The sequence below is a fragment of the Chelonia mydas genome, chromosome 4 (assembly GCF_015237465.2).
Source record: "Chelonia mydas isolate rCheMyd1 chromosome 4, rCheMyd1.pri.v2, whole genome shotgun sequence".
Lineage (NCBI taxonomy): Eukaryota > Metazoa > Chordata > Testudines > Cheloniidae > Chelonia > Chelonia mydas.
This window is the reverse complement of record NC_057852.1, coordinates 45413847-45437557: the sequence shown is the minus strand read 5'-3', so window position 1 is coordinate 45437557 and position 23711 is coordinate 45413847. Positions and strand designations below refer to the sequence as shown.

The 23711-nt window shown below is 42.6% G+C and overlaps 1 protein-coding gene and 1 long non-coding RNA gene across 2 annotated transcripts in view; one reads left to right on the top strand and one right to left on the bottom strand.

Annotated features, from left to right (window-relative positions):
- Positions 1–4262: 4262 nt before the first annotated feature.
- On the bottom strand, positions 4263–6913 carry LOC122465531. The gene is made up of 3 exons (XR_006290448.1): positions 6897–6913; positions 5781–5987; positions 4263–4531 (listed from the first exon to the last, which is right to left on the bottom strand). It is a non-coding gene; the product is annotated as an uncharacterized LOC122465531 (long non-coding RNA).
- A 1450-nt stretch (positions 6914–8363) lies between these two features.
- The window catches only part of PGRMC2 (progesterone receptor membrane component 2), a 27089-nt gene continuing 11741 nt past the window's right edge, over positions 8364–23711 (top strand). Inside the window, exon 1 of the mRNA XM_007059153.4 lies at positions 8364–9154. Within this exon, the coding sequence (XP_007059215.2) occupies positions 8743–9154 (412 nt within the window). The 5' untranslated portion in view covers positions 8364–8742. The remainder of the gene's footprint in view (positions 9155–23711) is intronic.

The following is a 23711-nucleotide window of genomic DNA, read 5'->3' as shown; positions in this document are numbered from 1 at the left end:
GCTGGGGCTCAAGCAATTAAAACACACACACAGGTACAGATGAAGCAAGCCCAGAGGTGCTGGGGCTATGAATGGCTAAGCCCTGACACAAGTTAAGCACAGAGTAAACTATAACCACAGTAGTGGGGTAAACTTAAAAAAATTGAAGAACCACCACTTAAATGGTCAGGGTGGTTTGGTTCTGTTACAAGTTATGGGGCTCTGGAGAAGCTTGCAACTAGAGTCAGGTCAGCAGCAGACAGTGTAGAGTGCAGGTGAGTGAGTCAATTGTGCTTTGGTTTCAGGGAGCAGGTGGCTGTGATTTTGGGGTAATTGTTTAAGTACAAGAACTAAAATAAGGAAATGCTGAAGCCTTCTGGCAGAAGTATTATGTTTATTTAACATCCATTTCTGTACAGCAGACATAAGTTACCTTTCAAGTAGTCATTAATCCACCAAACAGGCCTGTTCCTAAACCTGAATTTCCAACAGTTCCATTCCCAATTGCTATTAACACTTGCTTCCTCCACATACCACCCTATTCCTATTTTTCCCTCTACTTAAGTGGATTGGGAGTTCTCCAAAAGTCAGATTTTGAAGTATTTAAAAATTTGTTTAGGGCATGAAATATAATTTGCTTTTAGGACTCCCCTTCTGAGGTTAGAATGTTATTAATTTACAATGCAAGACAAGGTCTAGTAAAAGATAATCCTTCACCCACCAACTTCTATTGGAGGAGATAAGCTTTTGAGCTTCACACAGCTCTTCAGGTCTGGAAAATATAGCCAGACAAGGTTAATACAAGGTCAAGCTCATATGATCCATAATTCAGTAATTATGTTTAGGAATGGAATCTACGCTTACCTCTACTGCAAGTGCATTTGCTTGCAGAGATGTGTACGCTGTAAGGCCTGCTTATTTTGGCTCTCATTTCAACCTTTACTCAGTTTTGCTAATTGATACACCTGCAATTGTAGGTATGTTGTTGCATTTTCAAGTTACCTATTGTCAACACTACATTTAAGTGTATAACAGGGTCTTTGACTTAATAATGCCAACCAGGAATAATGTAAACATTTTACTATTCCTTAAGGCTATGATTTAATCATGGTATTTTTAGTAAAAAAAAGTCATGGACAGGTCATGGGCAATGAACAAAAATTCAGTTCCTGTGACTGGTCCATGACATACTTAAGAATATTAGTGTTTAAATCAGGGGGTTGGGATGGGGGGGGGGGAGGGAAGAAGAGGAGTGCCACCTAGGGGCTGCTAACTGGGGACCACTGTTGTAGTAGCAGCTAGGTTTCTTATTCAGTAAGAAAATTTAACTATTTCATTCTGTGACAGTGTGAATGGAGTCTTTAGAAGAAAGTTAAGTCACTGTAAAAAAAATTAGGATGTTTATCAAATAAGTTATTTGTTGAAAGTAATTAACACCACTTGAGAAAATATGGCTAGTATCACTTGGTTACAGTAAAAGTGATATTAGAAAAAAGTCAGATAGGGTTCTCTTGGAATGGTTGTATAGAAGGCCAATGTATTCAAAAGTACTGCATCTGACTAGCAGCATTAAATAAAACTGAAATGAAGTTATACCAGTCTGTTTTCCCCAGGAGTTGAAATTCAGAGGTGGCGGAGGGGGAGAAGGATCAGGGCTGATGAGGGCTGAGAGAGAGTGAAGGTGGGCTGTATGGCACCATAGTAAAAACTGAAAAGTTGATCATTTTATTAGGATTTTAAAATCATACAAATTAAAGTTGTCTACTCAAACCTTCTATGAAGCACTACATCTAAATCCTTCTTGATTTCTTCATAATTTTGCACAACTCTGTTAATGAGCTTCTTGAATGCAATGCATTCATCTTTGGTGGCTTCTCATGTGTCCAGTACTTCCATTCCTTCAACTGATATGGTCATTAATTCATTCACAGGATCAGGCAGAAGGCAACTTTTCAAAACACAGAATTCTATTCAATGTTGAAAAAGAATGCTCAACTGTAGCTGTTATGACTGGGAGTAGCAAGAGATGAATTCCTACTTCTTTCAGCCCAGGAAACGTAGCATAAAGAGTGGGTTGAGCCACTAGTGAGGATAAAAAACCTTGAAGTCAAATCTTCATTCATTTGTTTTAGGATATTCCACTCTGTGTTCAAATTCTCTATTCTGTCCTGAGCACATGGCAGCCCCAATCCTGGTAGTGCCTCACTCCACTCAACTGTTGGTTTTTTATAAGACAGGGATCTTTAAAAGCCACATAGAGGTTGAGTAGAATCTAGAAATTGCTGTTGTAGATTTAAGAATCAAGTCTGTACTTTCAGTTGTCTTAAGGATTCAATATAAATGCCTTCATTAGTCAACTTCTGGACTGAGGTCTTTGCTTCTTCCAGTACTTTCAATGGATAGCTCTGATTGATCCAAATGTAGCTTCTATTGCTGGATCTTCTACAAAGATCTACTACTGTTGTAGCAGATGCCTGGATGGCATTGTTTAATGACCCAAGTGGTTTCAACAGTAAACTTACAAGAGAGAATGGCAATAGTCTTCTCTGAATGTAGTAGCAAAAAGTAATCCACCAGCCTCACTACTTAGATCCATCCCATCTTGGATGATGCTTTCCAAAGCCAGTAGTAATGGCTGGAGTAATTTTAAGACAACAGCCAAGAAGCACTTATGAGAAAGCCATAGCGTTTTCCCAGAGAAGTTTGTAGCTCCATCAAATGCACAAGCAGCCATCTGTTTGGTGTCCAACTGACAAGCATTTAACTCTAATATGCGGGTTGTCACAGATGCAGCCAATGTGTCATCTAGAAATGCACATACTGACCTACCACTGACATCAAGATTATGTACACAGTGACTTAATACTTGATGACCATTTGCATTGGTGCATTCTTTAGCTATGTATGCAATTTTTTTTGCATGTGGTGAGAGAGGTCTTCACTTTTTCCACCTGTTGAGTCTTTCACTGTTGCACCACTGACTGGCTAGATGCACATGGAGTTTCTTGCAGAAAGACAGTGAGCATTTACTGGTCTTGTTCAGAACCAGTGTTCAACTTCAGGATGAACAAGTGACAATGCACTTAATATTGGCCTCCAGTTTGTAGTGTGTGGTATCTCTTGCCCAAATAGAAAGTATGATGCCACAGCAATGTTTGTTCGCATGAACTGTGTTGTGTCTCCAGCATTCTTAACAGCCTCATTAATACTCACTGGTGTTATCCTTGGTCAGTGTAGACTCAGAGTTCAGAGGTGCTGTCACATGAGTTCACCTCCCAGGTGAGGGGCAAGACGGCACCTTGCTTGTTCCTCCAGCTGCTCACTGTTCACTCTGGCCACTGTTTGTTGTGCCACTGTTCACTTTATTGCTCTGTTGCCAATGGCCCTGCGCTGTCACCTTCTGCTGCCACCATGTCCTCTGTAAGTTGGTCTCTTGAGGTTCCCCCAGCCCTCAGTGATTTCAGCTGAGCTCTCACTCTCAGTGCAGGAATCTTGCCGAGAGTGCAGACTGGGCAGTCTCTTCCACAGAAACACTGTCCCACAGCAGGTCTAAGCGCTCAGACCTGATTATCAGGAATTTCAGCTGGAGTGGTCACTTGGAGTCTTGGAATTTATCTTCACAGAGAGAGATTTGGGATGTTAAAGGAACCTGATTCACCAGTGCATTACTCTAGTTTTATTATGGTGTAACAGTGAGTTATACTGGTGTAAGTTAAAATGATGCAGTGGTAAGTCAGTCCCATAACCAGAGTATACAGAGGTGCTGTGCATATCATACAATAGTGCTTAATGTCCTGCTGTATGGTGGTGTAATCCAGCCTTATGCTATTAGCAGAATGGGAGTTCTAACATGACAAAACTGACAGCAAGTGGGGCAATGTCTTCAAGGCATCACCAAGCTTGGGGCTGCAACAGACTACGTAAAAAGAGAAGCCCATTCCCATTATCATTTAGCAGCCCAGACCTAAACAAAAAGTGGTACCTCCATGCTTTGCTACTTCAACTTGCTGTCCTCCACAGTGAGCGAGGGGATTTTACCAGACACTTTGTCCAGGCCTACTTTACATTTCTGATTATGAACACTGTCAGCGGAGGGGGAGAGGGATTAGTTGTTCCCCCCTTCCCCAATCATTTAACTGTACTGTTCTCCAATTTTTGGATCACTAGTTCCCCCTCATTTTACAAACAGATCACTTTCTAGTTCTTACCTTGTGTACCAGATAAGAAGTGACCTTTTCAATCATACATATTGGACAGCTGTACTTACAGAGCTCATGATGATCAGCTTCCATTTCCTCACTAGCAGCTGTTTCTCTTCTGGTGACCTGCTAGAAGCTGTTAAGAAACTAAGTTCTGTGGCCAATGTCATAGCCTTTTAGCATTTATTGACCTCCTTTCATTGATCTTTATCTACAAGTCCAATTTAAGAGCTGTAAATTAGTCCATTACTGTTTTATCCTGGAAGTCTTCATTGGCATCCACGTATACCAACAAGACAAGTCTCCACCAGTCCTTTGTTGATTCTTTCCCTCTCCTAGCTCTTAGCTGTGCTCTAGAAAAAGCCATCAATCTGTGGTTACTATCAAGGGCTTGTATCAGATCTGGATAATTCAATATTTTTCATGGTACTGGGGTGGATCGGCTTCCCCAGGCGCAATTTAAAGGGCCTGCAGCTCCCAGCAGCAGCTGGAACCCCCAGCCCTTTAAATTGCTGCCAGAGCCCTGCGGTAGCAGCAGTGGGGCTGGGGCAGCGATTTAAAGGGCCCAGGACAGTAGTGGCAGCCAGAGCCCCATCCCTGGAGCCCTGCTGCAACGGCGGTGGGGCTCCAGGGACAATTTAAAGGGCCCCGGCCACCGCTATCTCCCAGGGACCTTTAAACCACTGCCAGAGGCCCCAGCTGCCGCTGTTACCCCAAGGAGGGGGAAGGCGACAGCATTTGCTGGTACAGGGTGGTCCAGGGCTGGCTGACCTCCCCCAGCCCCATCCCTTCTGCCTGAGGCCCTGCCCCTTCTGGGGGCCAGAGCCAGCCCCAGCCCAGCCCTGTACCCGTAAGTCCCTAGACTTACTTTCACCCCGGCCACACCTGGTATAGAGCTATCAGTGACTGCAAAGTAGCTGCTATTTCAGCACACTAGAGGGAGTGTAGGAAGTTGTTAACCACATGCAGTAGGAATTTTGAAACTAGTGTGGAAGTTAGAGCTGGATTAAGGTCTCCAGGGCCCTAAACCAGAACAAGTGGGGGCCCCTGGAACCATGGCCCTGCCCCTACTCCACCCACAGTGCTGTACGTGCTCAATAGCATGGGTGGTAAAGCCACTGATCATGTGGAAACTAAAGGTTTCATTTAATTGTCAATATAATACACAGGGTGAGCCTACATAAAAGATCTCAGATTGTCAGAAATCCCAATCCCTGTAATTTATATATATATATAGAGAGAGGAGTTTAGGCCCAGTGTTATATTCTTCATTTTTAAATGAAATGAACCTCTATTTAATGATGTTAGTCTAAGTAGGGTGCATTGTAACTGCTGTGCTGTAATGGTTTCTTTGTAGTATTATTCATAAAGGAATTTAAAATTGTAGGCATGCATAACTAACTGTCTGATAGTAAAGACTGGCTCTGGATTCCTAAAAATGAAAAAAGTGAATCCTGTTATTTTCACTTTTAGTATTTAGTAATATTCCAATAGAAAAATCCCACTATAGTCTCTTGCAAAGATAGGAGCTCATGGTCTGTGCAAATATTTTAAGCCAGAGAAGAACTCTGTAGCACAGTATTGTTGAGTAAATAGACTTACCTTCCTGCTACATAGGTTACACATTCATCAGTGCTTGAGTTCAGTTTACTCAGCTAGGGGCTGATCCTGCTTCCACTTAATTAAATCTTCACAGGGTTGCCACAAGCAGCATGCTTATGCATGAGAATTGATGATGAACATATGTTCTAGTTAAGACACTTATTTGCTGGTGGCAAAAAAAAAAACCCAGAAATTCTTGTATCTTCTCTTTAAGAAGAAGAAAAAAAGAATTATTGTAAACACAACCAAAGCAGGTATTAATCAAAGTCTTATAGGAAGGTGACAGAAGTGACATAGAGTATCATAATATATGTAGCATATGATAATTCAGAACAGAGAAAGCTGTATATCAGAAGAAAATACATACCTATCTGGAAAAATATTGATCTAATGACAGATAAATAGGAGAGATACTACTTGTAATAAGCTAGCCTTACTTGGAGCACCCGCCTGGGTAGTTCTCAGCATGCCAGTCACACTTGCCTCAGTTTCCACTCCTTCAGAGTTCCCCAATAACCTCACACAAGCTTTGTCTCAATAATATCCTTCCTTGGAGTCAGTTTATCATTAAGATTGTACAAATCAGTCCATATCACACAATGCATATAATCCTTAAAATCTTATTCCGTGATAGGCCATGTGCTAGCATCTTCCACCACACATCAGCTCTTTTATCCCTCTGCCAGGATGGCCACCTAAGCCCTCCAACTGAAGTGCAATTCTACATTGAAGTGTAATCCTCACAGCCTCTCGGTAGGGAGATTATTTTAACCAGAGGAGCATTCCTCACACCCTCCTACTCTTTCTCTATATTCAGTTCTCCAACAGTAGAGGGTATTTACTCTGCTGCCTTCAGCCCTAGGTCACCAATTTAGGACAAGGAGGCAACTAACTCAACTGCTTTCAGGCAGCCATTTCCTACATATAGTCTCTAGCTTGGCAGAAGTTAGCCAACAAGCCTCTCTTACTACTGTCCTTACACTTAGCATTCCTCCAGGAAACACCTTCTACTTCCCCCAGGAACCAAGGCCATCTCCACTCCCCTGGTCTCTGTCAGCTTTCAACTACCTTTCCTAACTGATCAATAAGCCCTAATTCACAAGCTTTCTTACTCACCCAGTACTTCCTCAGCCAACTCTGACTAAATGGCTGGTTCACTCTCTGACCCTTTATAGCCCCAGGTACAACTCTATCCCCTTAATTGAGCACCTGTTCTGACACAGGGGAACTGGACTTATTTCAATTACAAGAGCTAGCCACCCTATGAAACTGATTTTCCCCTGCCCCCTACAAATTATTCATGTCAGCAATGGCAGGGCCTTTGATAGATGAAAGAGATTGTCATGGACGTTCATGATCACGAACCCCAGCAATGGGAGAATAGTAACAAAAGACATGTTTTGGTGTGAATGTAACAGTAAATCTGCAAAGCTTAATGAATGCCTACAAAATGAAATAATCATCAAAGTAAAAAAGCTGCTCAGCAATAACATATATAATTAAAGATATTATATTATTCTAGTATGTATGTAATTTAGATGTTCATTAAGATCTTCCTGTAAAACTACTATGAAAGCATTCTCACTTTACCATTCTCCTCAATCCTGTAAAAATAGATGCAGATTAATTTCTGAATTTATGAAGACACTGAAGTTCTTTCCACAGGAAAAGGCTCACATCACTCGCATAGGTATAACTCCATTGATTCATGAAAGGAGCATCAGAACCTCCATCTCAACAGGCATGATCCAAAACTTCAGTAAGACAAGTTGGTGCAATATCTTTTATTGGACCAAATTCTGTTGGTGAGAGAGACAAGCTTTCAAGCTTACACAGAGCTCTTCTTCAGTCATGGGGAAGAAAGAAAAAAAATTGGGGGGGAGGGAAGGTTGAGTGAGTTACAGATTGTTGTAATAAGCCATAAATCCAGTGTCTCTATTCAGTCCATGATTTTTAGTGTCTAGCAAAGCTATGAATTTAAGCTCACAGGTTTGTCTTTTGAAGGCATTGTGCAGGTTTCCTTTGAGAATGAGGACAAGAGATCAGATATACTGTGAATGCTTTGTGAAAAGTGTTCACTCAGCAGTGATATGGTGTTTTTGTCAATTATCATTTTTCTGTGTGAGTTCATTTGAGAGTGTAGTGATTGCCTGGTTTCACCCACATAGTTGTTATTGGGGCATTTAGTGTACTGGACAATGTATACCACATACTGTGATAGGGGTATGTAGGATGCATGAATCTTGAAAGGTGTCTTATAGGCAGTGTTCATCATCGGAACAGTGGCGATAGATCTATTTACATGTCTTGCAATGTCCTCACCTAGCTCTACCACATAAAACTCCCCAAGCCCGGCCGGGCCCTGCTCCGGTCAACAGGTGCTAATCTTCTGCTTGCCTTTTGCCAAGCCCTGGAGCATTAGCCCAGCCCCTGGAGTGCTAAAGGGGAGAGTCAACAAACCACCTCATGGCTAGGGAGCCGAAATCCAGAGCAGAAAAGTTACCCTACACCTTTATGACAATGGAGGGTGTGGGGGAATGACTGCAATACACCTTTAAATAGGGGGCTCAGTGTAGTAAGTGCGCCACCTTAAGACTCCAGGGGAGGCGGCAAATTCTCAGCGAGTTTATTGCCCGCCTACGTCTCGCGCACTAATTCGACGTTTCGCGCGCTCCCTGCGGCTCGCGCAGTAGCTCAGACTCTCGCACGCGCCCCAGCGAGCTGCACGATCAATGCCAATCTCTCTCTCTTGCGCGCGAGCCTCCTTGGCTGACTGTGTATCTCGTGCGCGTCCTCGCGCCCTGAGCAGGATTCTCGAGGCACGGCGGTTAAGCAGCTGGGTGTGTCTGAGTCTTATTCGTGGGTTTGGCGCGATCTTGTGAGGGTGACGTATCCTGCTGGTGACCAATCGGAGCGAGCAGAGGAGGTGGCAGAATGTGCCTCGCCCCCTCGCTCTTCCCTCATGTCCGTATTGGGCGGAGTCGGCGCTGGCCTGGTAGTGATGGCGGACGATGGGGATGGGAGACTAAGAACTGAGGATAACAGCGGTGGCGGCCTGGGGGGCGGGGGCGTAGAGGAGCCGCCCGCGGCGGCGGCGGGAGGCTGGGCTGTGGGCGGCGAGATGCTGCTGAACGTGGGGCTGTTGGCGTTGGTGCTGCTGGCGGCCTATCGGCTCTACCTGCGCTGGGGGAAGCGGAGCGGCCCGGGGGGCGCGGCCCAGCAGAGCCAGGCCGCCTCCCTGCCCCGCATGAAGCGGCGGGACTTCACGCTGGAGCAGCTGCACGAGTACGACGGGGCCCGGACCCCTCGCATCCTGCTGGCCGTCAACGGCAAAGTCTTCGACGTGACCAAAGGCAGCAAGTTCTACGGGCCTGGTGAGGAGCCGGCGGGGGCTGCGGGCGCGGCTTCGCCGCTCCGGGTTCCCCCCTCCCCTCCAGCTGCTCTTCGGCTGGGGTGGGATCGTGCCCCTCACCCGAGCGCAGCACTACCCCCCGCCCCCTCAGGCGGGGCAGCCCCGGCTCTGTCCAAATCCCCTTCCCGGCGGGGAGCCGGCGCTCCGTGTGCTTCCCCTCCGCTGTCTCGGTCTGTCAGGTTGCTCGTTGTGAGGCTGGTGTGGAAATGGGAGGGCTGGCAGGGCGTGCGCGTATCCATGCGGCTGCGAGGGGTCAAAACTGCAAGCTGCCCCCCATGCGGCTTATCTCAGCCAGCCGGCCGCCCGTGGGTTGCGTGCTTTAAAATAACCCAGTGCTGTTTTGGGACGCCTACATGTGAAAGGTTCTTGCAGACCCTGCTTTCTCCCCTTTCCTGGCCTTGCAGCTACAGCCCTTGCTGTTAATACTCTTGCTCACTAAACTCTGACTGAAATGTAAAGGGCTATCTGGTTAGGAGTCCAGTGGCACCTTAAAGACTAACAGATTTATTTGGGCATAAGTTTTCGGCAAAACCCACTTCATATGCATGGAGTGAAAATTACAGATGCAGGCATTATTATACTGACACAGGAAGAGAAGGGAGTTACCTCACAAGTGGAGAACCAGTGTTGACAGGGCTAATTTGATCAGGGTGGATGTAGTTCACTAGCAATAATTGATGAGGAGGTGTCAATTCCAGGAGAGGGAAGGTTGCTTTTGTAGTGAGCCAGCCACTCCCAGTCCCTATTCAAGCCCAAATTAATGGTGTTAAATTTGCAAATGAATTTTAGTTCTGCTGTTTCTCTTTGAAGTCTGTTTCTGAAGTTTTTTTTGTTTAAGTGTGGCTACTTTTAAATCTTTTAAACTTTTAAAATGTCGAGGAAGATTGAAGCGTTCTCCTACTGGCTTTTGTACGTTACCATTCCTGATGTCTGATTTGTGTTCATTTATTCTTTTATGTAGAGGTTTATTACCCATGAAAGCTTATGCCCAAATAAATCCCTTAGTTTTTAAGTTGCCACTGGACTCCTTGTTGTTTTTGTGGATACAGACTAACACGGTTACCCCCGATACTGTGAAATACTTGAAATTCTGAGTGGAACTGGGACTAACCATCTCTGTTCATGTTTACCTTCGTGTAGGTGTGTAGTACTTCGTTTCTCAATCTGTCCTAGTGGAAGGTGGGTCAAAGTGAAAATTGATGGTGTGTTATTGACTTCATTTTAGCTTTAATGGCTTGAAAACACATGGAAGATTTGCTTGCTTATTTAATGGTGCAAATGACCACCTCTGTTCTTTACACTACAAATTTTAACCTCAGGATAATTGGCTTGTAAGAGAGTTCAGGTATCAGCACTACTTATGTAGCATTTAAAAGTTTAAACTTCTCTCTTGGGGCAGAGATTGCTTGAAAGGTTTACTTCTCAGGAGCAAAAAACTTACGAAATTAAATGTAGAGGTGTAGCCGTGTCAGTCCCAGGATATTAGAGACCCAAGGTGGGTGAAGTAATATCTTTTATTGGAACAGCTTTTGTTGGTGAGTGAGACATGCTTTACAGTACACAGAGCTTTTCTTCAGGTCTGGAAATCAGGTTTCAGAGTAGCAGCCATGTCAGTCTGTATCCGCAAAAAGAAAAGGCGTACTTATGGCACCTTAGAGACTAACAAATTTATTTGAGCATGAGCTTTTGTGAGTTACAGCTCACTTCATCGGATGCATGCAGTGGAAAATACAGTGGGGAGATTTTATATACACAGAGAACATGAAACAATGGGTGTTACCACACACACTGTAACCAGAGTGATCAGGTAAGGTGAGCTATTAACAGCAGGAGAGAAAAACCTTCTGTAGTGATAATCAAGGTAGGCCATTTCCAGCAGTTGACAAGAACGTGTGAGGAACAGTGGGGGGATAAACATGCGGAAATGATACTCTGAGCCTGACAGCTAAATGCAAGGTGGAACAGGTTGTTTAGCATAAGTACTTAGCGCACATTCTAGGGACCATTCAGGGTATACTGGCCTGTTAACACCTCTGCATGACAAAAAGAGGGGATTAGTGGGTTACAGATTGTTGTAATAAGCCCTAAATCCAATGTCTCTAGTCAGTCCATGATTTTCATGTCTAGCAGAGTTAGGAATTTAAGCTCCCAGGCTCATTTTTTGAAAGTGTTCTGTAGATTTCCTTTGAGGATGAGGAGTGAGCACTTTGTGAAAAGTATTCACCCACAGGTGATAGTGATTTTAATCTTTTATCGTTTTCTTGTGGGTGTTCACTTGAAAGTATAGCGATTGTTTGTTTTTTCACCCACATAGTTGTTTTGGTGGCATTTTTACACTGGATGATGTATATCATGTGTTGTGATACGCAAATGTAGGATCCATGGATCTTGAAAGGTGTGTTTGGGGGTGGAGTGGGTTAGATCATTGTAGCAGTGAAGATATGTCTGTAGGTTTTGCATCTGTTATTCTGGAAGGGTCTGATGCTGCTTTGAGTTGGTGTGTCCTGGTCTCTGGGGAGCTTGGCTCTAATGCTGAGCTTGAAGGTTGGGGGGTGGTGTGAAGGCCAGAAGAGGGGGTTCAGGAACAGTTTTTCAGGATGGGGTCCTCCTTGAGTACGAGCTGTAGTTGATGATACACCTATGGGTTTCAGTATGGGGTAGTAGGTGATAACGAGGGGCCACTCTACCTTGAATGCTTGTTTCTCTTTCCAGCAAAAGATATTACCTCACCCACCTTGTGTCTCTAAGGGCTAGTCTACACAGGCAACACTAAAGCGCTGCCACGGCAGCACTTTAACATGGCTTGTGACCTCTTGCTTGAGAGGTCTCCCAGCGCTCTAAGAAACCCACCTCCACGAGAGGCACGGCTACCGGCGCTGAAACTTGCTGCGCTCGGGGAGTGTTTTTTCACCCCACTGAGCAAGAAAGTTGCAACATTGTAAATTGCCAGTGTAGACAACCCTAAGAAGTTAGTCAGTGTTGAATTTCTATATTTACATTGAAGCTTGTTTATAATAAACACATCCTGTGCTTTCATACCATTTTTTGCCAGTGAGATGGGTAACTTCAGCATAGTTTGAATTGCCTTGTGTACAATGTTCAAGGAATGTATAGTTGTAATCAATCAAAAAAATCATCGGTAAACAATGGTATGTTGGAAAAGCTGGGCCAACATAGCACCTTGAGAATTTTTTAAAGTAGGTATGACTCTTTCTTTCTCTGTATGAAGAGATGAGAGAGGCCCATTTTCTTCAAAGGGGACAATGTCAAGTTAAACAATGTGTATTTATTTTAAAAAAATAAACAAACCTTGTTACCTCTTTTACTACTAATCTGATAAACCCATTTTATAAATCTAATATTCCTTTTCAGCATTCCCAGTGTCTACTCTTGAATTTGAGATCAAATAACGAAACTAAACTAGTCAACTTCACTTTCTTGTTCTTATCCGCTAATAGTAATATAAAGTCTGTGCTGCAAATACTGCTGTATAGTGTACAAATCCAAACCTCTTTAATATACTTCAAATATCCTCAAATTCTGGGCCTGTACTACCTGATCATATCCTCTGTCTAATGGGCAGTAAATAAAATGAAGACATCTTAGTACAATATGTCATAGATATATGAATTTTCTTTGTTCTGTTTTTGTCCCAGCTTAATAGTTTTATTTTTGTGCATTTCTTTGGTTTTTTTTAAACTGACAGCATGGGCATTTAAATATAGTGGATATGTGCGTAGAATCTACATGCTGAAACATTAGGAAGTGTTCTGTAATCAAAATAACTGCATGTAGTAGTTTAAAAATAATCTTCCATGTTCCTAACTTTTCAGCATCTAGATTCTATGCGCATAAGTAATACGATTAGTCCATGCCATAAATCTCTATTAATAATGTGGGGGGGGGGGGGGGGGGGGCGAATAAAATGCTATCTTTCTTGGAAATTGGACTGTTTTTTGACCCTGTCAGCAACCACTGTCCCTGAATTAATACTGATAGTGGATTAATTCCTACTGTAGATGGACCAAACCATTTTTTAGCATTTAGTTACCGAAATCTGTCACTCTCTAATGGTGCTGAACACATTTTTGTCCATCATAGTAGTTGTCAGACCCAAATGGCATTGGTTCAGGGAGAGGACTGGCAACAGTAGGGGTCCAGTTTCAAACTAGAGATAAGTTAAAGGGTGTCAAACTATCTGTTTTTTACATAAATAAAAAATGTCCACTTATGAACAAGTTTATCAAAACAGTCTCTTGTACTGAATAAGTTGAGAGCATAACCATAGATCAAAAGGTGACCTAACTACTGGTGAAAATGATTTGAAGGTTACAGGAATGGATTTTAGATAGCTAATTCACATGGTCAGCATTCTTTGGTGAACAGACTTTGTTCCAATTATATGTGCAGAAGTAATGAACACTAAATTTGTTATTAAATTTATTTTGATAGGGTACCCTGTTTAGATAGCATGCAAGTTTCAGATTGTGCTACTGATAAACAAAATGATAGTTCATTACAGTCAGCTAAAATACTACATACCTTGAGGGTGAATAAATCAATTTTACCATAGTTGTGAAACAGGTTTAATTGTTGCTGGGGCAGTGTATTTTTCCTGTGCTTAAACAATAATTCACTTAGATGGGAGCTCCTAATGATATTTCAGAAGGGGCAGATGGTGAAAGCTTGGTGATGTACTTTTATTTTAATGCTCAGTCAAATCAGTACACTTGAAGTGAGTTGACTGGCTTCTCTAGCATTTGTTTTGTTAGGTCTGGGGTGGAGCTTCTGTGAATAATAAAAACAGGAGTCATGCTTCACCTGAATTTTCATCTTAATGCTATGGAAAGACAGTAAATTTGTAACAATTAAGGTCGCACCTTTGGTTTATCTCAGTTAAGGTTGTAACTGTCTTTCTCTAAAGATACTGTATTGACTGGGTTCCTGCTCTTGGGTATTGTGCTTCTAGTTAGAGACAAGCTGGAACTTCTTCACTCTCAGGGCAGGTCTATGTTATAGCCGGGATCGACACTCGGAGATTGATCCACCTGCAGTCGCTTTAGCGGTCTAGTGAAGATCCGCCAAATGGACAGCAGATCGCTCTCCAGTTGACCCCTTACCCCCGATGAGAAGAATAAGATAAGTCTCCCGATGACCCCCCGCAGTGTAGACCCTGCGGTAACTTGACCTAAGGTACGTCGACTCCAGCTACGTTATTCACGTAGCTGAAGTTACATTGCGTAGGTCGACTTACTGCGGTAGTGTAGACATAGCTTCAGGCTCATTGAATAAGTGTGTCTTGAGCACAGATATTCTGCCTGTTTCATTTCACTGTAATTCTTTTGTGACTCTTATTGGCAAAGTTTTTTCCTTGTTGATACTGCACCATTTTGGTCAGTATCTCTCTGCTGGATTTATGAACTTAGGTTTTGTTTAGGGTGGTACTGTATCTTCTGACTAATTTGTCCTGTTCCAGTTCATGCCTGAGCACTTTGAACCATGTCCTGGTAGTGGTGGTCTAAATTAAAGCCACTTGATTTCAGAAGTGAGCTTCAAGCCACTGACCTTTATCTTTAGGCTAGAGTTTCTGCTTTTCCTCAGCTTAGGTGCTTCGAGATTGCTTTTAGGATGATACCCCTGCATGATAAGCATTGAAGCAACTCCTATCTACTGTTTCCTTCAAATGTGTTGATTATCTGTTGAATCATGCCATGTACTGTTTTGCCTCTGGTGACATACAGATTGTCAGAATGCCTTGTCTTGCTCCTATTTTTTCCTTAGATTTGACTGAAAAGACTTTAGAAGTTGATCTGGGATATCTCCCAGTTCTGGAAATATTACCTGAAACTCTGTGATTGGAAGCAGATTGTTGTTGAGACCTCTAAGTGAGATGGCTCAGAATACTTCAGAAACACCTGGCTCTAAGTAGATTTCAGGGCCCCGAATCTAGAGAAGTTATGGTCTTGTTTGTATGCCTACTGGATGAAAGGTTCAACGCAGAAAGTGCAGAGACTCCCAGTAAAACCAAAGTTTGGTACATGCTGATTTCTCTCTCTCCCTACCCCTCAACCCCAATGAAAGAAGTCTTGAGGCTATAGTGTTTTGAGCAAGTGATATCAGTGCAGACCTGCACCATTGAGCCATTTACCATCAACCCTATGTTGAGATATTGACGTATTGTCCTTCAGTGCAGAAGGCATCTGTGGTGAATTGGCACACGGTTGCCCTGCAGAACTTAAGTATTTGTATACTGCACGCTTAATGTTGATTAACATGGCTGTCTCTCAAGATGGTACAGTTACATTTAGAATCACAGGACTGGAAGGGACCTTGAGAGGTCATCTAGTCCAGTCCCCTGTGTCATGGCAGGACCAAGTATTATCTAGACCATCCCTGACAGGTATTTGTCTAATCAGCTCTTAAAAATCTCCAATGATGCAGATTCTACAACCTCCCTAGGCAATTTATTCCAGTGCTTAACTACCCTGACAGGAAGTTTTTCCTGGTGTCCAGCCTAAAGACCATTGGTGCAATTTAAGCCCATTGCTGCTTGTCCTATCACCAGGGGTTAAGGAGAACAATTTTTCTCCCTCCTCCTTGTAACAACCTTTTATATACTTGGAAACTGTTATGTCCCCTCTGTCTTCTCTTTTCCAGACTAAACAAACCCAATTTTTTTCATTCTTCTCTCATAGATCACGTTTTCTAAACCTTTAATCATTTTTGTTGCTCTTCTCTGGACTTTCTCCAATTCATAGAATCATAGAATATCAGGGTTGGAAGGGACCTCAGGAGGTCATCTAGTCCAACCCCCTGCTCAAAGCAGGACCAATCCCCAACTAAATCAACTTTCCTGAAATGTGGCGCCCAGAACTGGACACACTACTCCAATTGAGGCCTGAGTAGAGCAGGTTGCAGTATTCCTGCTAATACATCCCAAAATGATGTTTGCTTTTTCACAGCAGTGATAAACTGTTGACTCATAATTAGCTTGTGACCCACTATGATCCCGATCCCTTTCTGCAGTACTCCTTCCTAGGCAGTCATTTCTCGTTTTGTATGTGTGCAACTGATTGTTCCTTCCTAAGTGGAGTACTTTGCATTTGTCCTTATTGAATTTTATCCCATTGATTTCAGACCGTATCTCCAGTTTGTCCAGATCACTTTGAATTTTAATCCTATCCTCCAAAGCACTTGCAACCCCTCCCAGCTTGGTATCGTCTGCAAACTTTATAAGTGTGTACTCTATGCCACTATCTAAATCATTGATAATGATATTGAATAGAACCGGACCGCAAACTGATCCCTGCAGGACCCCCCACTTGATATTCCCTTCCAGCTTGACTGTAAACCACTAATAACTACTCTCTGAGAATGGTTTCCAACCACTTATGCACCACCTTTTAATAGTTCCATCTAGGTTGTATTTCCCTAGTTTGTTTTTGAGGCGGTCATGCAAGACAGTATCAAAAGCCTTATTGAAGTCTAGATAGACTACATCTACCACTCCCCCCCCCCCCCCCCCCCCCCTTCCTTCCCCCCACAAGGCTTGTTAACCTGACAAAGCTATTAGGTTGGTTTGATACAAATTGTTCTTGACAAATCCATTCTGACTGTTGTTTCACTTTATTATCTTCTAGGTGTCTGCAAATTGATTGCTTAATTATTTGCTCCATTATCTTTCCAGGTACTGAAGTTAAGCTGACTGGTTTGTGCTTCCCCAGGTTGTCCTTATTTCCCTTTTTATAGGTGGGCACTATATTTGCCCTTTTCCAATCCTCTGGAATCTTACCCGTCTTCCATGACTTTTTGAAGATCTGACTAATGGCTCAGATATCGCCTCAGTCAGCTCCTTGAGTATTCTAGGGTGTATTTCGTCAGATCCATGGTGACTTGAAGACATGTAACTTGTCTAAGTAATTTTTTAACTTGTTCTTTCCCTATGTTAGTTTCTGATCCTACCTCATTTTCCCTGGCATTCATTATGTTAGATGCTCAATTGCTACTAACATTTTTGGTGAAAACTAAAACAAAAAAGTGTCTGAGATCAAGACAGGCCTTATTGCTATATAGTTTTAGTACAAAGATGTTCCCTGAAGTGGGAGTGTCAGTGCTGAGAGCTTTCAGCCCCGTAACTTGTCCCTTGAAATCTTCAGGTTTGAGCAAGTAATATATTTAGCACATCTATTTAATTTTTCATCAATAGGTCTGTGATTACGTTCCCAATATGGGTAAGCATTATCACCTTTTTTGCATATGGGGTAACAGAGGTGAGAAGTAATTTGCCCAATCATGCAGCTCTGCCACTAACTTGCTGTCAATAAAACCCAAGTCACCTGACTCCCACTGCTGTTGGTACCTTGCAGATGTGGCTCTGGTGCAAAAAAACCCAAACACTGAATCAATGTTTTATCACTATAGCATTAGCACAGATTTCACCAAGGCACTCATCCACTGGTGCAAGACAGTGCAGCATTTTTGTCCTCCACATCCAAGTCTCGATGCTGTCTGTACAGGAGACTTCTGACGCTTGCACTGTTTATGTAGCATTTATTCTAAATAAAACTTGTATGCAGAATTCTGCGTCCATGCGGGGGCGCAGAATTCATATGGCCTGCATATTTCTCTGCCCCCTGCACAGAAAAACGCAAAAGAAATCTGCCGGGGGGACATGTGTCTTTCCCCTGGAGCAGCTTCAGAGATGTAAATCACTACTGGGGGAGAGGGGCTCGGCGTATGTGCCTGCGGGGGAGACATTTATCATGGTTGGCGTGTGGGGCTGGCCAACAAACGAGAGACACCTCTGTCCCTCTCTCTTGATACTGCGGCTCGAGGGGCGTGGAGGAAGGTAGGTCTTTTTTGTTATGCAGGAGGAAGGCTCTGTCCCTGATGCAGAAAGGTAGCTGCCTGCCAGCCTAGTAAAATGGAACTTCCTGAGAATTGAAAAAACTCTTACTTAAATATTAGTATAATTTTACTGAAAATTATTTGTTTTTAAGTTAAAGAAAATAGCTTTTGTAAAAAGCCTCCACATTTTGTTAATGTTGCTGTTGATGGTTAATTGATCTCGTTCTCTGAGACAGAAATGTAGCAACCTGTGAGCATAGTAACACTGCTATTTTATTGTTAGCTAACTGTTCCTATTCTCAGTCAGTTCCCCCAGGAGCATAAAAACTGTAAAAGTTCTAAGGCCCCTACATTACCAGAGTGATGTAAAGCCTTATAAATGACAGTAAGGGAATCAGCTAGGAAGATCTATGTGCTTTCTCCGTTTTTTCCTGTGCCAAAGTGGCATAATGGGGTTAGATTTTTAACTTACCCATTTAAAAAAAAAAAAGACTTTTGAGGGCAAATAAAACATTTACCAAGCGGTCAATAAAATGTTGGGACAATCGGAACCAAACACTTCCCAAAGTACCACGTAGGTCCAGGACAATGATTACCAAAACTGTATGACTTTCTTGTGTGAAAGTCTGAGTAATTTAAAATGACATTCTACTTTTTTTTTTCTTTCCTGTTTTGGTGTTCTGTAATGTAATTTAAATGAAAATCCAGGATTATAACTGGAATGCAGGGTATTTGTTACCAAGTATTTGTAACTTAATTTTAATGTGTTTAGAAAACGCTGAATAGTTGTGACTTTTTCTGTATTGTAGTTTAAATAACTTACCAAAACAATTGAAACTGGTGTGATTCCATTGCATTATTTTGACAAAATGTGCAGACTTTTTTAAAAATTGCGCAGAATTTTTAATTTTTTGGCTTAGAATTGCCCTCAGGAGTAAAAGCTTTGCCCTGTTATCAGATATTCCAAGATGGAGTTGTAAGCATCATTTTTGCAAGTTTCAGGCTGACCCAGGCCTGAAGACATTAAAATGAAACTTGATGTTTAGCATTGTTGGTTTTTATGGCTTTTATTCCATTCAAGGTGCCTAACCACACAAGCTTGGGAGGTACCCTGCTTTTCAGGGATATGTATTTTACTACTCAGATCTACAGAGTCAGTGAGGATGGTATTGTATTTCTGACTATGTACTGTGTTGTACAGTGAGGTGGAAACAGGATCAGAATTTGAAGACTCAACTCTCTAACGTCTGGTGGAATGACCAGACTCTGGGGTTGGTATGAAGCTATCAATTGGAACTTGCTCCAATCTGTGACTGAAATCTGTGTAACATAAAATTTCCTTGTCTACCAACTTGTTCTAATTTAATGTTAGTCAAACAGTTACAGCTTACAGTGGTAACATAAGCTTCCTGTTGGCAAACACAGCATCCCATTTGACCTCTTGCAACAAACTGCTACTGTCCACTGTCATTCTGCGCATACTGACTACTCATTTTAATTTCGGTTTCTGTTGCCAGCTCAAATTAGGACTTCAGTCTACTGTCAGTGTCAGAGTTTGAGGGGACAAACCATTAAGGTACAAGACTTAAGATTTCAGGAAATTGTACACTACCCATGTATGCAATTAATTCAAAGTGGTAGTGTTACCTTTTGAATAAGGTGAAGTACCCCAACGACTGCATTTCCATAAACTTTTTTAAATATGCCAACTTAGACTTTCCTGACACTAATTATTTAAGACTGACACTAGTGTCTTCTCTGGTAAGTTACAAAATGAAGTTGTGAATACAAATTGGTATCTTAGAATTTGTGGTCAGTCACATTCAAGAAAAAATAAAAAACAAAAACAAGGTTGGAATTTTGCATCACATCTTTTTTTTTTTTTTAACTACTACTTTATTGGAGTAGAAAAACATCCATTGCCAGAAACAGAATGCTTCCAAGTAAAGACTTAAATTTAAGTCTAAAGTATAAATATATAAAGTGTAAAGTATAAATTTGTATAGCATCTTTCATATAAACTGTATCTGAAAATACTTTGTTAATTTCTCTCATCAGTGCAAGTAGGCCGGTACTCTGTACCAGCAAGCTATAGCCGGTACAGCGTACCGCACAGCAGCAGCCCTGCTGGAGGAGAGGGCTGGGGGGCAGGGCTGAGGGTTCTGCTCCTCTCCCTGCTGGGAGTGGCAGCAGGGAAAGGAGCAGAATGCCAGCAGCTCCTCTGGTGGCTGTACCACCCCCAGCCTCACCCCCCCCCGGCCCCGTCTCTTGCAGGGCTGCTGCTGTAGAATGAGGAAGAATGGAGGCACAGCTCTGTGCCTGGAAGCGCAGGAGGTGGGCTGGGAGTTCTGCTCCTTTTCCTGCTGTCCCTCCCACAGGAAAAGGAGCAGAACCCCCAGCCCCACCCCCTGCCTTTCCATGAAGCTGCATCTCCATCTATGTACCACAGCAGCAGTCCTGCCAGAGGAAAGGGTTAGGGGGCGGGACTGTGGGTTCTGCTCTTTTCCCTGCTGGGAGGGGTAGCATAGAAAGGAGAAGAACGCTGGCAACTCTTCTGGTGGTTGTACCGCTGGCACCTAGCTTCGCCTCCCCAGCCCGGTCTCTGGCACAGCAGGAGGAGGACAGAGTCCCATCCGCCCCAGCTAACATGGGATGGATGGGGGAGGGGACAGGGAAAGCATGGGGGCTCTGGCTGGGTGGTGAGGAGTCACATGGAGGGTCATGTTGGCAGGTGATGTACCCCCCCTCCCTTAGCTGGTGGTCCCCCCATACCTGTAAGACATGGATTTTACGTGCACCACTGAATTTTCTTCTCCTTACCTATGCCTGTTAACTTGTCTTGCCTGCTAGCTTAAGTTTTCATTTGATGCCGGAACTGAACTTGGCAGATGTAGGAAACCAGTTCCTGACAACAGGCATGTCAGAGAAAGTAGTATTCATGCTGAATGTGAAGGGGACAGGCTAGTTCTCAAACTCCCTCAATTTGTTTGGGAACAGAGAGAGACTGATGAAAGCTCATGAATTTTTGTTTTTGTTTGTTACATTTATATATGTATAATTGGGATTGGAAAACATAATCCCAACTATACATATGAAATGATGAGGTCTAAATTAGCCATTACCACTCAAGAAAGAGATCTTGGAGTCATTATGGATAGTTCACTGAAAACATCCACTCGGTGTGTAGCGGCAGTCAAAAAAGCTAACAGAATGTTGGACTCATTAAGAAAGGGATACATAATAAGATGGAAGATATCATATTGCCTTTATATAAATCCATGGTATGCCCACATCTTGAATACTGTGTGTCGATCTGGTCGCCCCATCTCAAAAAGATATATTGGAAAAAGTTCAGAAAAGGGCAACAAAAATGATTAGGGGTATGGAATAGCTTCCATATGAGGAGAGATTAATCAGACTGGGACTTTTCAGCTTGGAAAAGAGATGACTAAGGGGGGATATGACAGAGTAGAGATCGGCAATTTTTGGCACGCGGCCAGTCTGGGAAATCTGCTGGTGGGCCGGGACGGTTTGTTTACCTGCAGCGTCCGCAGGTTTAGCCAATCACAGCTCCCACTGGCCGTGGTTTGCTGTTCCAGGCCAATGGGGGCTGCGGGAAGCGGGGTGGGCCGAGGGATGTGGTGGCCGCCACTTCGCGGAGCCCTCATTGGCCTGGAACGGTGAACAGCGGCCGGTGGGAACTGTGATTGGCTGAACCTGCGGATGCTGCAGTTAAACAAACCGTCCCGGCCCACCAGAGGATTTCCCTGATGGGCCAGGTGCCAAAGGCTGCTGATCCCTGTGATAGAGGTCTATTAAAATCATGACTAGTATGGAGAAAGTGAATAAGGAAGTGTTCTTTACTCCTTCTCATAACACAAGAATGAGGGGTCACCAAATGAAATTAATAGGCAGCAGGTGTAAAACAAAAGGAAGCATTTTTTTTCCACACGATGCACAGGCAGCCTGTGGAACTCCTTGCCAGAGGATATTGTGAAGGCCAAGACTATAACAGGGTTCAAAAAAGAACTAGATAAGTTCATGGAGGAAAGGTCCATCAAGGCTAATAACCACGATGGGCAGGGATTGTGTTCCTAGCCTCTGTTTGCCAGAAGCTGGGAATGAGTGACAGGATGGATCACTTGATGATGACCTGTTCTATTAATTCCCTCCGGGGCACCTGGCACTGGCCACTGTCAGAAGACAGGATACTGGGCTAAATGGACCTTTGGTCTGACCCAGTATGGCTGTTCTTATGTAAATTTATTTAAAACGGTGATTTTTTTTTTTTAAACTGGATTCCAAGATGAATGTGGGTGAGGTAATCACACTTTTTAGGTGGTAGAGGGCAGGCAGGAGCATTTGGCACATGCTGCAGCTTAAATAAATGGGATTAGAGAAAGTCATAGAAGTTCAAACACTCAAGGTGAAGAGATTTCAATATAGGGAGGCAAGATGCATAGCCATTTATGTCTATATAAATACTCCATGGGGAAAAAAAAATGTAAGGAAACATCAACTTAATCACACTTGTCAGAAAATGTTACTTACAAATGTAACCAAATGTGTTGACTGGCAACTAAGATATTAGGAGAAAGGAAGAAAGTAGGGCTGTTTAATTGCGATTAATCGCAGTTTTAATCATGCTGTTAAACGATAATAGAATACCAATTGAAATTTATTAAATGGTTTTCTACATTTTCAAATATATTGATTCCAGTTATAACACAGAATACAAAGTGTACACTGTTCGCTTTATATTTTTCTTACAAAAATTTGCATTGTAAAAATAAGCAAAAGAAATAGTATTTTTCAATTCACCTCATATGAGTATTGTAGAGCAGTCTCTTTATTGTGAAAGTGCAACTTACAAATGTAGATGGTTTTTTTGTTACATAACTGCACTAAAAAACAAAACAATTAAAACTTTAGAGCCTAAGAAATCCACTCAGTCCATCTGGGGTAGTAAACTTGAAAACAGAAATTGGCTCTGTTTTTAAAGTCCCATCTCAACAAGACTTTGTCTAATATGAAGCTTGTCCCCCAAAATCTTTTATAGTCACTATATGAGAAAGTTCAGGTGGAAAACTTTTTTAGGGTCTTAGGAGGGATCCTCAAATTCTGGTTTGGAATAGAAAGCAAATTACAACCTTAATAGAGGAAACTCTAGTATGACAGGCAAATCCATTTTATTTGGCAATTGCTCGTTTGCTCCCTCACTATAACCCTATATTATCATTTCTTGATTAAAAGAAATATAACGTGTCCTACATGTAGTAGTGATGCTGTAGCCTATTCTTCCTTCTGATCTGTCAGCATTTCATTAAGGAATTCCATCCATTCAAATTTCTTAGACTCAGTCCTAGATAAGGCTATTTCAGGTGGCTGTATACAATGTCTAAATGCCAAGAGTATTTTCAATCTGGAATTTTTGGCTACCAATGCTTTAGCTAAACAAAGCTTAACAGAAAAATGGAAGAATGTATATTGTGATTAAAATTTAACAGAACTTGTATCTTCTTCCTTGATGGCTGGTAAAGGCACTTCAGCACTTGCAGATATGGACATTTATACCTGAGCTGTACCACTTCCTGGATTGCTAGTTGGAACAATCCAGGGTTACACTTAAAGCGTTGGTCCACATTAGTGGTCTGGGAGCGGTAGTCTAGTGC